The 16,662-nt window shown below is 39.6% G+C and overlaps 1 protein-coding gene across 3 annotated transcripts in view; it reads right to left on the minus strand.

Moving 5' to 3' along the window:
- Positions 1-16,662, minus strand: part of SUGCT (succinyl-CoA:glutarate-CoA transferase) — an 880,365-nt gene that overhangs the window by 798,125 nt on the left and 65,578 nt on the right. For all 3 annotated transcript variants that reach the window (XM_075558176.1, XM_075558175.1, XM_075558177.1), the window contains exons 5-6: positions 16,375-16,425; positions 2,051-2,171 (exon numbers count right to left, since the gene is read on the minus strand). In XM_075558176.1, the coding sequence (XP_075414291.1) occupies positions 2,051-2,171; positions 16,375-16,425 (172 nt within the window). The remainder of the gene's footprint in view (positions 1-2,050; positions 2,172-16,374; positions 16,426-16,662) is intronic.

Genomic DNA, 16,662 nt, shown 5'->3' on the forward strand with positions numbered 1-16,662 from the left:
AATCCTGATGCCACATTCTTCTTCATTTAATCCAGATTCTCTGATTATTTGCTCAGCAGACAGATTGAATATGTCTGGAGAGAGAATACAACCCTTTACACACCTTTCCTGATTTACAACCATGCAACATTCCCTTGTTCTGTTTTCATAACTGCCTCTTGAATCGTGTACAATTTCCAAAGGAACACAATGAAGTGTTCTGGAATTCCCATTCTTCTCAAGGGTATCATAGTCAAATGCCTTGACATAGTCAATAAAACCTAAGTAAAACTTCTTTCTGGTATTATCTACTTTCAGTCAAGTTTCATCTGACATCAATGGTAATATCCTTTGTTCCAAGTCTCTCCTGAATCCAGCCTGAACCTCTGACAACTACCAGTCAATGTATGCTGCAACCATTATTGGATGATCTTCAGCAACTTTTTACTTACATGTGATATGAACAATATTGTTGTATAATTTGAACATTCTGTTGCATCACCTGTCTTTGGAATGGGTACAAATATGGATCTCTTCTAGTCTGTTGGCCAAGTAGCTGCCCTGCAAATGTCCTGGCCCACATAAGTGAGTGCTTTCAGTGCTTCATCAGCTTGTTAGCCATTTCAATGGGTATTCCAACAATTCCTGTAGACTATAGCTCTAGGAGTAGATAGCATAATAAATTGCAGCATATATAATAACTTAATATATGATGAAGGAAGATACCTAAGGATGGATTAACTAATATTAATATTTAATGTTTGCAAAATTGGCAATTTGAAGGGAAAAAAGTAAAGTTTCACTTTATACCACCATTCATAAAAAAATCTTAAAAGGATCAAAGAAAAATAAAGCTATTAAAAATCTGTACCATGCAGACTATGTGATCAAAAGATGTCAAAGGGATTAGGTAGCAGGCATCAAAGAACAAAAAAAATTATATCATTGTAAATGAAGGGGAGTGCGGAGTGGGGACCCAAAGTCCATCTGTAGGCAACTGGACATCCCTTAACAGAAGGGTCACAGGGAGGAAATAAGCCAGTCAGGATGCAGTATAGCAACGATGAATCATACAACTTTTCGCTAGTTCCTAAATGCTTCCTCCCCACCCACCCCTACCCCCACTATCATGATCCCAATTCTACCTTACAAATCTGGCTAGACCAGAGGATGTACACTGGTACACATAGGCACTAGCAACACAGGGAATCCAGGACAGATGATCCCTTCAGGACCAATGGTGAGAGTGGCAATACCAGGAGGGTGGATGGAGGGTGGAGTGGAAAGGGGGAACCAATTATAAGCATCTACATATAACCTCCTCCCTAGGAGACGGACAACAGAAAAGTGAGTGAAAGGAGGCATTGTACAGTGTAAGATATGACAAAATAACAATTTATAAATTATCAAGGGTTCATGAGGGAGTGGGGAGTGGGGAGGGAGTGAGAAAAATGAGGAACTGATGCCAAGGGCTTAAGTAAAGAGCAAATGTTTTGAGAAAAATGAGGGCAATGAATGTACAAATGTGCTTTACACAATTGATGTATGTATTGATTGTGATAAGAATTGTATGAGCCCCCAATAAAATGATTTTTTTTAATCTATACTATGGAAAACACTTAGAAATTTCTGGATGTGATTTTCTAACTTTATGCATTAGAAAAAATCAAAAAGAAAGAGATTACTGGATTTACAACATAAAAATTTAGTTTTCCATGGGTCAAAGGAGATAATAAATTCACAAAAGTTATTTGTAATAAGCATGATTGGCAAATTCAACAAAGATAATATATTAAAATCCATACAAATAAGAAAAATAATAAAATATCAATAGAAAGACTGGCAAAAACTAAAGACAGACAATTCACAGAAAATGTGTAAATAATTGGCCAATAAAGATACAAAATATATTTAAGTGCCCATAATGAATGGTCATTAACCAAAATGATTTGGATGAAGGGTAGCAGAACCATTTAAAGAACACCAACACCAGGAAGAGTTTTATATGTCAGCAAACAAAACGTGAAAATGGAAAAACCTACCCACTGACAAGGGTGTGAGGTTGAAATACCTGTTATGGAGCAGTAGATGATGTGAGGAGCAATCTTGTCTATATCTTCATATCCCAGGCCCATTTTAGAAAGTTTGCCAGGGACATAGTTTTCCACAAATACATCACAAACAGCTGCAAGCTGAAGGAAGAGATGAAGATGAGTCAGACTTCTTTAGAGACTTCCAAATTTCAACAAATCCCCACATGATCGAATTGTTCTTTTAATTTCAGTAAACAAAATTGATCCTCGTTTTATAATAGTCCAGGGGGAAAATATCACAGGAAAAAATGAAGCAAAAGTTTAAAAACTTCAGGCAATGATTTGAGGAATGACTGCCAATAAAACAAAGGTCATTAGGTTTTTCAGAAATACCATGACATTAAATGGGTTTAGGTGACTTAAAATGTAAGAAACATCTAGAAAAACAGAAAAGATTTCAATAAATATCATATGAAATAGGTTTATATTACTTTAAATGTAAGAATTTATATAAAATACAATCTGTCCAAATATATTTTCAGAAAATTAGGTAGAAAAATCAGAATATAAATACATGAAATATGTGAAAAATATCTTTTAAAACCATCACCAAAAAAAACTACAATGTCTTTACCACTCTCTATCCTTATTATATACTATTCCTCATCATGATACAAACATATAGATAGTTGATACATGTAATCTTGATTCTGAAATGCTTTCATATTTTTCAGACGCTCTTTTCCCCTAAGAGTTCTAAATGTTGTTAATGAGCTATTTTTTTTTCTAGAAATCATTGAGCAGGATCCAGATTTTAGTTCCCAGATCAATGCCATTATAAACTTTAATCTTAAACTTATTTTCAAAATTTTCAATTTTTCTTTAAGTCATCACAAAAGTCTACTAGGTCATATAGATAAATTCATTACAATAAAGTTTGAACACATCCAAGCGACTAAAAAAATAATTGTTTTCACTGCCATGCCACCATGTTATTGTTCTATTAAGTGCTCAAGTCTGTTACAATTCATAGTGGCTCTGTGCACACCAGAAGGAAAACTTCCCACTCCTGGCCAGCCTCACAGTTCTTAAGCTTGTACCCCTCGTTGCAGCCACTGTGTGAGTCCATTTTGTCAAGGGGCTTCCTCTTTCGCTGGCCTACTTTCCCAAGTATGATTCCTTCTTCAGGAACTGGTGTCTCCTGATCACATGTCTAAAGTACTTAAGACATGGTCTTGCCATCCTGGCATCTAAGAAGCATTCTGGTTCTACTTCTTCCAAGACAGATCTGCCTCTTTTGACATAGATTTAGATATATTCATACACATCTGGTGTAATAGAACAAGACTCCTAATCAGGGGTGAGGTGACAGACGCACTAAAAAAACTTTCTCCTCAGGGTCAGACAGTAAATCTTCTAGGAATTGCATGCCATATACAGTCTTGGTAATATGTTCTGCTTTACACTTTTTTGCCAACCTTTAAAAATATAGAAACCCCCACCCCCCAATAAAATAAAAAATAAATAAAAATGTAGAGCTCATTCTTAACTTGTGGACCACACAAAAAATAAGTCATGGACCTGATTTGGCCCACAATAGGCTTGACAACCTGTGCACTAAAAGGAAAAGCCTTGATCAGCATAAGCTTTAGATTGAAACGTGAATAAAATCAGTTTCTCTCTGATACTGGGTCACAAATTGGAAATGTATACTTGGGAGTATCTGAGTTAGGAAAATGGAAGAGGGAGAGACAATAAGATGCATTTCAAAAAAGATTAAAAATTAACTATTATCCTCCAGACCCCCTAAAGCCAAAGACCCAGGTGGCCACCCTTTAAGACAAGCATGCTAAACATATTAAGACATAGGAACAGACATAAAGGAATGTGTCAAGTATAGGCCCCAAATTTAAAGACATGTTTTACAAATTCTTTGCACCAATTAATTGAAATACTTCTCACATGGGCAACTCAAGATAGCATGCTCCACTCTAAGTCCAGAAGGACAGCTTTTTTTAACCCTTTTGTTGGGAGTCACTACAAATATCATATCATTCCATAGTTCAATCACATCAAGCATATTGTACAATTGCTGCTACAATCACTTTCAAAGCTTTCTTTTCCTACTTGAACTGCTTGACATCAGCTCTCTTTGAACCGCACACCCCACAACAGCACTACCACTGTACCCCCAGGAACACTTATTGTACTTGCTGTCCCTATAGGTTCATCAATCTTGGGGTTTAGATTCTGAAAAACATGTAACAAAATTTCAAGAGGGTGACTCTCAGTGACATGACACATCTGAGATAAACCCCAATATGAACAAACAAAAACAGAAAATGTTGAAAACCAGATCAGGCCTAACCTGCATCAGAGTATCAACTGACAAGGTTTTAACAGTTCAGGTAAGGTTCATCCTTTTGACCTTAAGGACTGGCCTTTTGATAGTCTTCTCTCCAGTGCACTCTAATTGGTAACCACTTTCCGCCCATCCCTCTATTATGCACAGAGGGAAATCACAAAGGCTTAGTATTTCCTATGTAGTTCCCACACATGTATCTTGGGCTCCCACTGTCATTTATAGCCTTCTGCAAACCAGATTCTCAATTTTGGCTGTGATACTGTTACGTCTTTCAGCTTCTGATTATATGATTTACATTGCTTCAGTCACTGATGTTGGTATGCTTCTTCCAGGTGGACTTCGTTAACATCTCATTTAGATGCATGCTTATTTGAAGAAAATCCTTTAAGACCCCAAACATTCTTTTATCTGAAAGCCTGGCACCATCTAATCCCTTCCCCACACTTTGCTATAGCACCAATAAAATTTGTTTTCTCTCCCTGAGGGTGACCCATCAAGCAGGACCATGATGTAAGAACTAAATTGTTCTTAAATTTAGTGAGAGCCCAAAACCCATTCCTGGATCTATGTTTTGTTTTGTTCTGTTTTGTTTTAATCAGTCTTTGGCTCTCTTTCAAAACCTCCTTGTTAATTTGTGGTCGTGAGTCTTACCATCATCACAATCTTCCATTAATATTTTCTTTGATTAGCCCCTGGTACTAATTTTTAAAAGCCCTGTTAAGAGAGGGATATTGAGCCAATGTATGCTAACTTCATATTGCAGTACCTGAATTTTTACTTGTACAGAATCAGTCCTTTCATGGCTGGACACTATTTACACAAACAATGGGGGTTAATTATCAGGGAAACTTTATAATAATATTCACTGAGAATGTCAGTCACAGGTTTGCTGGAATAATATTTATCTTAATACAACATACAGGGCATTGCTGTAGCAAGACCATGTTTGTCCACCTACCAACACTTCAAGTCTTGGTATGGCTGTCTTCCACTTCCTCTGACACCAGTCCTCAGGTTACAAGTGTGTCTGAGGTTTGCTGCCTCACATCTCACTGATGCAGCATGCTGTGCACCTTGAAGAAGCAGGAGTCAATGCCCCAGTGTTCCATGGCACCCAACCAGGGTCTCCAGGGTCAATGTGGCCCATCTGGAATGGGGACACTTTGCCCCAAGAGTCCCCCAAAGCATTTTCAGTAGTTCCTCCCCACACCTAGCAGTCAGCCATCCACTTTTTCTAACAATGGTCATGCGTTTGTGCTCCCCCAGGCCTATTTGCTCCCTTTCCCCTCTCCTGACTTGTGTTTCCCATCAGTATCCCTCGTCCCTCTAATAGGGCTGTCTACCTATTGTTGGGGGGAGGGGAAGAGGACCTTGTCATAGCTTTGCATGGTAGCTTCTCAGTAGATAACATCCCTTCTCCCTTAACAAAATGACCCCATCTGATGTGAGGTGCCCTCCGGCAAAGTGACCTTCAAGATACACACCTAGAGAGGATGGTGCATGGTTCATTGGCAACAGTCAGGCTCTCTACTAGGCTGTCTGGCCACCTGGCCTGCAGACTGGATCACCTGCAAGCCTGAGCTGGGAGCACGGCTTTTATTTATTATTAGTGATGCTACAAAGCACTGTCTTAAGTAGCAAAATGGTGCTTGTATTAATTAAAACCGAAGGCTACAGGTTCCACTTAAAATTATCCACAGATTTTTTTGAGGGTCTATTAGTACAAAGCCCCTCTGCAGGCATGAAGAAACCACTACCTCAAACACATCTAAGCTATTACGGTAATCACCTCTGTGCCGCATTAATTCCCCTTGATGCACAGTATTGTGGGTTATGCAAGTGGACTTTAATAAATAATTTATTTTAAAAGCCTTCTGGGATATATGTATTTCTAGACTTCTATATTATCCTAAATTATATCTCCATCCACACTAAGTCTCCTGATGAACCCCAAATAAATTCACCATTCCAATATGACAAGAAAACTAATATGGTAATGAAGTGAGACTAACAGAAAAATATTGACAGTATATTGTTAAATTACAAAAAGCAAATTATGAAACAATATTACTTCATATTTATAGGAGGGAAGTGAGTATACTAGGTATACAGAAGAATCTAAAAGGATGAACTAAAATATTATTTAATGTCTTGGTGTGATGTGATTACAAATTACATCTTTTGGGGCATGTACATGCATCATGGTGTAACAATAAATTTTTAAATAAAATAAGATGAGCTGTGTTCAGAGTAGCATGCAGTCTGGCTCTAGAATATCATAAACAATATAAAAAGTTGGGTTTTATAGCTAAAATTTTCTACTGACATGATGCCCGTTTTCATGATTACCCAAGAATTCAATATGCATCATGATATCTCTGGAAAAGTGTATAGGGCAGAGAGGAGGTGGAGAAAAATGGTAAAATGAGTGAGGATTTCCACTTACTCACCAGCAACTAGCACCTGAATAACAAATAAAAACAAGCACAGACAGAGTCCACAGAACTTCAATAGCAGCTAAAGTGTTGGAGAGTCAGGGTGAGTCCAGAAACAGGCATGTTGGGGAGTCAGGGTGAGTCCAGAAACAGGCCTGGGCAGCACAGGAATGGGAGAACCTACTCACTAACACTGGGAGTGCTTAGTCATCGCAGCTGTTTTGGGACAGGGCTGGGTAACAACGCCAAAGGAAACACAAAATAAGAGCTAATCTAAGGAGGCTGCCATACAATTTTTTTTAAAGAGGCACAAATTGACTGTGAGAGTTAATGGGACACACAACTGGGAATAGGGGAAGAGAGAATGCAAGAGACTTCTGTGGAGTCTTGCTGCAGCCCAGGGATGAAGGGCAATGGGGCTGCAAAGTAAAGGAAGTGCAGCAGGGTTAGAGGAATACTTCAGACAAACAGACTGATACAAGGGAAGTAGTCCACAGCAAGACACCTTTGGTGAGCCTGTGCAGAGATGCCATGAGGCAAACACACAGAGAGTCCCCACCTTTGTCAAAAGAAAGTCAAGCCTTATATGAGCATGAGCCTGGTTAAACCCCACCCACCATGCAAACATACTGAATCCCACAGATCAAGCAGTCCCACAGATCAAAAACTTCCTGAAGCAGCACTGGACTTATTGGTCCAGTTAGGAGGATTTTGGTCTTTGCATTGAGTCTTAATCCACATTGAAGACGGAAACCCTTGGGAAATAAGGCCTTGGTGATAGAAACAAAACCAGAGATCACAGCATAGAGTTTTGCAAGACTAATGACTTGTTCATTCCAAATACCTTTTTTCAACAACTCAAAAGGTGACTTATACATGTGGATGCCTCTAAATGGAATATGCAGAAATCAAATTGACCATATCTGTGTGAAGAGATGATGGAGAAGCTCAATATTCAGCTAAAACCAGGCTAATGACCAAATGTGGACCAGACCATCATTCACTAATGTGTAAGCTCATGTTGAAGCAAAAGAAAATGAGAATAAGTCCATGAGAGCCAAAATTGGACCTTGAGTCAAATCCTTGACGTCGCAAGTTCTGATTTGCTGCATTGGATGCAAATGACAGAAGACCAGACGAGCATCATTCATAAAGAAAGCAAAGGGTCATTAAAAAGGCAAGAAAGAAAAAAAGATTTAAAAAGGAAAGAAAAGATTAAAAGAATTTCAGAAGAGACTCTGAAACTTGTTCTTACTCAGAGTAGCTAAAGAAAACAGAAGCAATGGCGAAGTTGCTGAACAGAAAAGTTTAAAAGGTAACTTGAGAAGACAAAGTAAAATATTATACTAAAATGTGTAAAAACCTAGAGTGAGAAAACCAAAAAGGAAGAATATGCTCAACCCATATTAACCTTAAAGCACTAAACAAAAAAAATTCAAGCCCTGGATTGCTATAGCAAGACCATGTTGAGTTTACCCATGAAAGATTCCATGGGTAAACTATTGAATGATGCAGGAAGCATCAAAAGATGTTGGAAAGAACACATTCACTGACTCAAAGGAACTAGTAGACATCCAACCTTTTCAAGAAGTAGCAGAAGAGAAAGACACAATGGCACTGAAGGAGGAAATCCAGGTTGCATTGAAATCATTAGCTAAAACAGCTCTCCAGGAACTGATAGAATACCAATTGACAAGTTTCCACAAGCTGATGAAGCCCTGGTAGCACTCACTCATCTATGCCACGATTTGAAAAGCAGCTACTTGGTCACTGATTGGAAGAGATCCATATTTGTGCCCATCCCAAGGAAAGGTGACCTAACAGAATGCTCAAGTGATACAAGACTATCAGTGATGTCACCTGCAATTAAAATTGTGCTGACGCCCATCCAACAATGGTTGCAGCAGTACATGGACTGTGAGTTCCCAGATGTTTGGGCCAGATTCAGAAGAGGACACGGAGAAGGGATATTGTTGAGAACTCCTGCAAACTATTTATACCGAGGAATGGTGCGGACAGCAGGAGCAGCTACAGTGTGATGACATTTATACGTAAAGAAATCATAAAGCGATTTTTGAATGTCACATTAGAGAGTGTCCTTATTTGAAGGGGAAACTTTCTGAAGAATTTAAAGGGAAAACTGCGTATCTTCAACATGCTTTCTAATTGTTTTAAACACATATACATAGATAGACATGTCGATAAGCAAGTACAGCAACATGTTACATTGTCGCGTTTAGCTATGCGGTAACGGAGCTGACTGTACTACTCTTCAAACTTTTGTTTTTCATAATAAAAGGGAAAGCAGGCAAACCCCCCCACCCCAAAAAGAGCATGAATTGCTCTGTTGACCCTAATGCAGTCCCTGTAACAACAGGGGTGTTGTGACTACTAAACTAGCTAACACAGAATTCTTTGAAATACAGGTTGAAATATAAGTGTTAGAAAGTTATCAAATCATATTACCATGAAAAGAATAGACTGCACATAGACTTTCTAACCAAAGCTGGGGGGTTGAGGTTTTTTTATTCTAATGCAACCTGGTTTTGGTTAGCCTAGCTGAGAAAGGAGTCATACTTTTGGGGAGCTCTCATGTATCCAGCTGATTGCTTTGTATAATACATTGGAACCGTTGCTATAAACTCATTATATTACCAATCATAGCCTCTGAGGTCTGAACACAGAGGTTGTTTTGCTACTCCTAAGGCCAAATGAGGAATCCATGCCAGAAAGAATATAAGACTATATCCAAAATATTTTTCCTTTAGGCAGTAAGACACATGACCTATGAATAGTATCACTAGGTAAAAGCAATAAACATAAATAATATCCCAAGGTCATTTACTCAGCTTCTGTAGAAGGTGAATATGTGTTTTAATATTTGCCTGCTATATTTATAGAAAAGTCACCCTCAAAATGAAAGTTAATTTTAAATTGCTACAATCTAGAAGTGGACATTATCATTAACCAAGAAAGGGAAACTCCCACAATTCCTTTCTGTTGGTCAGCTCTGCACACATGAAAAACCTGTGGACACTGACTTGACTCGAACCTTTGGCAAGCCCATGTGGATCAGAGTAGTCCTGGGCGTCATACAGTTTTCAATGGCTGACTTTAGTAGTAGTTTGCCAGGTTTCTTGTTAGGTCCCTCTGGGTAGACACAAACCTCTGATTTGGGGGTTAGCAGCCAAGGGAGTTAAATTGTTTGTACCCAGGCATTCTACTGTCCATATGGACATGTACAATATACAATATGCAAATGTACAATGATGTCTCAATCTCAAGAGATATAAATTCCACCTATGACTGCCCCTAATGAAAACGTGAACTATTTGGTCAATCAAACCTGAAACCTTGACTGCTCTGGATAAAATATCCAGCCGACTCTAAAATGAAAGTAAAGAAGCAGGGCAGTGTCGCTGCAGATGACACAGAGAAGCATCTAGGGAAAGAGACATAAAGAGAGCCCAAAAACCATTGCCATAGAGCATACTCTGACTCAAGGCAGCCCTCTATGTCACACAGTAGAAAAGAGCTCCACCGAGCTTTTCTTGGCCACAGTCTTTACATAAACAGATTGCCAGGCCTTTCTACCACAGCATTAATGGAAGGTTCAAAGAACCAACTCTCAGTTAGTAGCTGAGTGCAAACCACTGACACGGCCCAGTGACATGCTCTAGAAAAAAAATAACTACTGAGAGCAAGATAAAAATAGAGGCCTGACCTTCCTGACATGAACGCGAAGACAAAATGGGTACATAAGCAAATGTGGTAAAGAAAGCTGATGGTACCCAGATATCAAAATATATAGCGTCTGGGGTCTTAAAGGCTCAAAGATAAACAAGCAGCCATCTACTTCAGAAGTAACAAAGCCCACATAGAAGAAGCACACTTGCCTGTGTGATCATGAGGTGTTGATAGGATCAGGTATCAGGCATCTAAGACACAGAACAAAACCATACCCAATGTGAATTGGGTGGCGGGGGGGAAGGGGAGGCACAGGCAGGAAGTAGAGACCCAATATCCATCTGCAGACAATTGGACATCCCTCAGAGAAGAGTCACAGGGAAGAGATGAGCCAGTCAGGATGCAGTATAGCACCAATGAAATACACAGAGAATGCTTTGAAAATGATGATGGTGGCATATGTGCAAATGTGCTAGACACACTGGATGAATGTATAGATTGTGATAAGAGAGGTAAGAGCCCCCATTAAAAGTATTTAAAAAGAGAGAATGAGAGGCCTGAGAGTAAAGATCATGGGCAATAGGAAGAACGTGAGCGTAGCCAGTGTAGAAAAACAAAGCAAGCCAACTATAATGTAGAACAATTTTGAAAACCAACCTGAGGCTCAGAAGAAAGGGAGAAAATTTTCAGTCAAGTTATGTTATAGAAAGGACAAGGAAAAAGTGCAGTCAGATCAGAAGAATAAGATAGAACTTTGAGTTTGAAGGGTATTAGTAAGCAAGATATCTATGTTTTTATTGATCCAATAGAATCAAAGAAAATAGTTGCTGATTTGGATCTTAATCCTTAAAATAAATTAGCATTCAAGGGGAAAAAAAGACATGCGTAGGGAGGGGAAGAGGGCACTAACCCACCCTCGGAGAGGGTACTGTTTGTCTGTACCCAAATGGGAGAGAGGAAACAGACCTCAAGCTGATACACCAAGCCTTGAGAACAACATACTGGCATGAAGCAGCAAACCAACAGAGAGGTCTGCAGGGCCAGCCCTCATCCCAGCTACATCGACCCCTCCACATTAGATTGCACTGCAGAGGACAGCACTGAAGATAGAGCCCAGGGAGAGTGGTCAGCCTGCCCAGACCACACGGGAGCAAACTAAGAGGGGGGTGGAGATAGAGAAGGAACACCACATCCTGGCCCTCCAAATCCCCGAGGATGACACTCCTGCTCGGAGCAGCCAAGGCACAGTGAGGACTGTAGGGCTGGCCCCACCTTGAGACACGATGTCCCCTCACTGACCCACAGCACTTCAGGGGACAGCACTGGAGACACAGTGCGGGTGTTGTGTCCAGTCTGACCCCCATCTCACACACACACAAGTGCAAAACTCGAAACAGAAAAGCAAGGGCAGCAAAGCAACAAAGTCCTCGAGGAATACCCAAAACCGACTTCAGTCTCAGAGGGCAGGGCTTAGCACATCATACTATTTATAGGACCTTGTTTTCCCCTCCTCCTCTTCCTGCTCCTCTTCCTCCTCCACCTTCTTCTTCATCTCCATATAAGATAGGCAAGATAAACAATCCCAAGGATAAAACAAGAGGACCAATAGTTCTAGGGAGACACGAGAGATGGGGAGGGAGGATAGAGGCAACAAACCCAGGTACAAAGGAACAACAAGAGATCTAAAATAGATGGCAAGGAGGGTGTAAAACACCTGGTAGAGTGTGATCAAGTGCAATGTAGACTAGAGGAATTACTGAGAGCTGAATGAAGGTTGAACATAATAGTGGGACAGGAGTAAAGTACAAGGAAATAGAGGCAAGAACTAGGAGGCAAAAGACATTTATAGAGGTATAAATATAGGCATGTATATATGTAACTATATTAATATATAACAATAGGGTTATAGGTCTATTTATATATATTTATATGTTAAGAATCAAGGTAGCAAGTGGACATTGGGCCTCTCCTCATTTACTCCCTCAAAGCAGGAATACTTTGTTCTTATAGCCTGGCACAATCGCTGAAGACAAAATGGGTATATAAGCAAATGTGGTGAAGAAAGCTAATGGTGTCCGGCTATTGGAAGATATAGCACCTGGGATCTTAAAGGCTTGAAGTTAAACAAGTGGCCATCTAGTAGAGAAGCAAAAAAGCCCACATGGAAGAAGCACACCAGCGTGTGAGATCAAGAGGTGTCAATGGCATCAGGTATCAAGCTTCAGACTACCCAAAACAAGCAATCATATTGATGTAAAGGAGCAGAGTCAGAGTGGAGACCCAAAGCACACCTGTAGACAATTGGACATCCCCTCACAGAAGGGTCACAAGGAAGGAAGGATGCAGTATAGCACCAATGAAACGCACAATAATACTCTAATTCTTTAATGCTTCCACCCAACTCCAGTATCATGGGCCCAGTTCTGCCATACAAATCTGGCTAGACTGGAGTATGTACACTGGTACAGAGAAGAGCTCTTGACACACGGAATCCAGGACAGATAAACCCCTCAGGCACAATAATGGGAGTAATGATACCATAAGGGTAGGGGGGGAAGTGCGGGGAGGAGGGGAAAGGGGGAACCAATTGGAATGATTGATGTATAACCACCCCAAGGGGAGTGAACAAAAGAAACGTAGGTGAAGGGAGACAGTGGTCGGTGTAAGGTATGAAAATAATAATAATTTATAATTTATCAAGGGGTCACGAGGGTGGGAGGGGGAGAGAGGAGAGAAAAAGAAGAGCTGACACCAAGGGCTCAAGTAAAAAGTAAATGTTTTGAAATGATGATGGCAACATATATACAAATGTGCTTGATACAATTGATGCAAGGATTGTTATGAGCTGTAAGAGCCCCCAATAAAATTATTTATTTTAAAGAAGGAAATGAAGAGAAACTAGCTTTCAATTACCTAGGGAAAGTAGCAGTAAAGCTAAAGTGAATGCTTCCATATAAAACAAAGTTTGAGACTTGGTTCTCTAACTAACTAGATTAGATGACATTTACTAGATTTACTCGACAGACTGTAAACTTTAGCAAGGATGTCAGGCAACCTATCAATCAAATGATAAATCCAACTCTATATGCATCAGGGAAATAATACTAATAATTAACCTTCATGAGTACTATGTAGCTGAAATAATAATACACAGAAAGCATTAGCCAAAAACAAGGCTGCAGGAACTGATGAAACGCCAACTGAAATGTTTCAACAAACTGATGAAGCGCTAGAAGCACTCACTTGTCTATGGCAGGACATTTGGTTAACAGCTACTTCATCAGCTGACTGGAAGAGATCCATATTTTTCCCCATTCCAAACAAAGGTGGCCCAACGGAAGGCTCAAATTCCAGAACAATATCATTGATATCATATGCAAGTAAAATTGTGCTATTATCCAATAACATTTGCAGCAATATGTGTGAAGGGCAAGAGGTTCAGGGCAGATTCAGAAGAAGATGGGGAACAAAGATATTATTGTTGATGTGAGATGGACCTTGGCTGAGAGCACAGAATACTAGAAGGATGTTTACTAGAAGGATGTTTCATTGACTATGCTAAGGCATTGAACTGTATGGATAATAACAAACTATTGATTTAGCCTTGATAAAGAATGGGAATTCCAGATCACTTCCTTGTGCTCACGCAGAACTTGTACTGGATCAAGAGGCAGCTGTGCAAACAGAACAAGAAGATACTGTATGGTTTAAAGTCGGGAAAAGGGTATGTCAGGGTTATAGCATCTCACCATGCTTATTCAATCTGTCTGTTTAGCAAACAATCAGAGAAGCGAGATTATATGAAGAAGAATGAGACATCAGGATTGGTGGACGGCTTACAAACAATTTACATACTGCAGATGACATAACCTTGCTTGCTGAAAATGTAGAGGATTTGAAGCACTTGTGGATAAAGAGTAAGGACTGCATCCTTCAGTACAGATTAAAACCCAATGTAAAGAAGAACAAGATCCTCATAACTAAATCAATATATAGTATCCTGGTAAATGGAGAAAAGACTGAAGTTGTCAAGGATTTCATTTTGCTTGGATCCATTCGTGGAAGCAGCAGTCCAGAGATCAAAAAACTTATTGCATTGGGTAAATCTGCAGCACAGACTTCTTCAGAGAATTGAAAAGCAAAGCTGTTACTTGTTGAAGGATCAAGGTGTACCTGACCTGTGTCACAGTATTTTCCATTGCCTTATATGCTTGTGAAAGCTGGATATTAAATATGGAAGACCAAACAAGAATCAGAGCTTCTGAATTGTGGTGCTGATGAATGTGCAGATGTGATTTATACAATTGATGTATGGATGTGTGGATTGTGATGGGAGTTGTGTGGGCCCCTGGTGGGATGTAAAAAAAAAGAAGAAAAATATTGAAATTGCCATGGACCGCCAAAAGAGCCAACACATCTGTCTTGGAAGAAGTACAGCCAGAGTGCTCCTTAGAAGCAAGGACTTCGGACATGCTGCCGAGAGAGACCAGTCCCTGGAGAAGGACACCATGCTTGGTAAAGCAGAGGGGCAGTGAAAAAAGAGGAAGGCCCTCAATGAGATGAGCTGACACAGTGGCTGCAGCAGTAGGCTCCAGTATAGGGACATTGTGAGCATGGTGCAGCACTGGGCAGTGTTTCCTTCTTCGTTTGCATAGGGTGGCTGTGGTTCGGAACCAACTGGATGGCACTAACAACAACATGTAGTTAACACTCTTCTACCTTTCTCATGTAGGAATGCAATGGTGTAAAATTCTTTCTCATGTAGGAATGCAATGGTGTAAAATTCTTAAGTACCTAGGAGGTAGGTGTTATTTCACCTACCATGAGAAACTGAGGCACAAAGAACATAAATAATTGGCTGAGGTTACTGTTACTTAGCTTGTAAGCAGAGAAGGCAAGATTCAACCAAATTCAAGCAGTGAAATAGTGGAGTAAGTACTCTTAACCACTGTTTCATCCTAGCCCTTAAGGAAAGATGCTGACATGCAAGTGTTAAAAAACAAAAAAAGGCTTTTCAGTGACCCAGGATTCAAATTTCAGCTCTTGCTCTTACTAGCAATGCATTTTAAACTCCCTTGAAATTCAATCCCTCATGTGAAAAAAAAGAAGTCTGTGTGCTTCATTTATAGGACATTGGTGGGTTCGGTGGTAGAATTCTCATCTTCCTGCAGGAGACCTGAACTTGAATCCTGCCCAAGCACCTCAGGTGCAGTCACCACTCATCTGTCAGTGGTAGCTTGCCTGTTGCTATCATGCTAAATAAGTTCCAATGAAGCTTCAGACTAAGATAAACTATGAGAACATCTTGGCAATAAACTTCTGAAAATTCAGTCAATTAAAATCCCATGGATTACTATAGTCCAATGTGCAACCAGTCATGAGATGGCATAGGATGGAGTTGCATTTTGTTCCACTGTGTATGGGGTCACCATGATGCAGGAATCTAACATGTTATACACAACATACAAGAAATTATAGTGCATTATGCTTACTATAAAATGCAAGTGAAAACAGAAATTAAAATCAAGTTAAATTCTTAAATGGCATTTATATTGAATTTATTGTTGTTAATCATGACCAAGTTAAGATTGGCAATGCCATATGTACAGAGTAGAACACCTCCGTAGAGTTTTCAAGGTTTTCTGGCCTTTGAAGCAGATCTTCAGGCCAATTTTCTAAGCTATTTCTGGGGGAGTTCTAATCACCAAACATTCATTCTGGTGGTTGAGCATTTAACTGTTTGTACCACCCATAGACTCTATATCAAGTAGTGCAGAATTGCCAGTGAGATAGTGCTTTAAATATTTTTACTCTCATTTTCAAATAACTAATTACAGCATACTTGGTAAAATGCCTTCCATAAAGCATACTGTACCTCTTTGATGATTTTCACCCCTTTTGGATCCTTGATATTGACAGCTATACTCTAAAAATTCAAATAAATATATATTAAAATACTATCATAAAGATTTTATTTACTATTGGCAGCTCTATTTAACAGGACAGCCATTCATATCACAGACTGTTCTTCTTAAGAAAAGTCATATTCCCCACAGAGAAGAAGCACACAGCCTAAGCAAATACAAGGTGTTGAATGGACCATGTAGCAGACACCAAGGAACAAAAACAATCATTGTGTGATCACCTTCCTCACATAATCGCT

Source organism: Tenrec ecaudatus, chromosome 9 (genome assembly GCF_050624435.1).
Source record: "Tenrec ecaudatus isolate mTenEca1 chromosome 9, mTenEca1.hap1, whole genome shotgun sequence".
In the NCBI taxonomy this organism is placed as follows: Eukaryota; Metazoa; Chordata; class Mammalia; order Afrosoricida; family Tenrecidae; genus Tenrec; species Tenrec ecaudatus.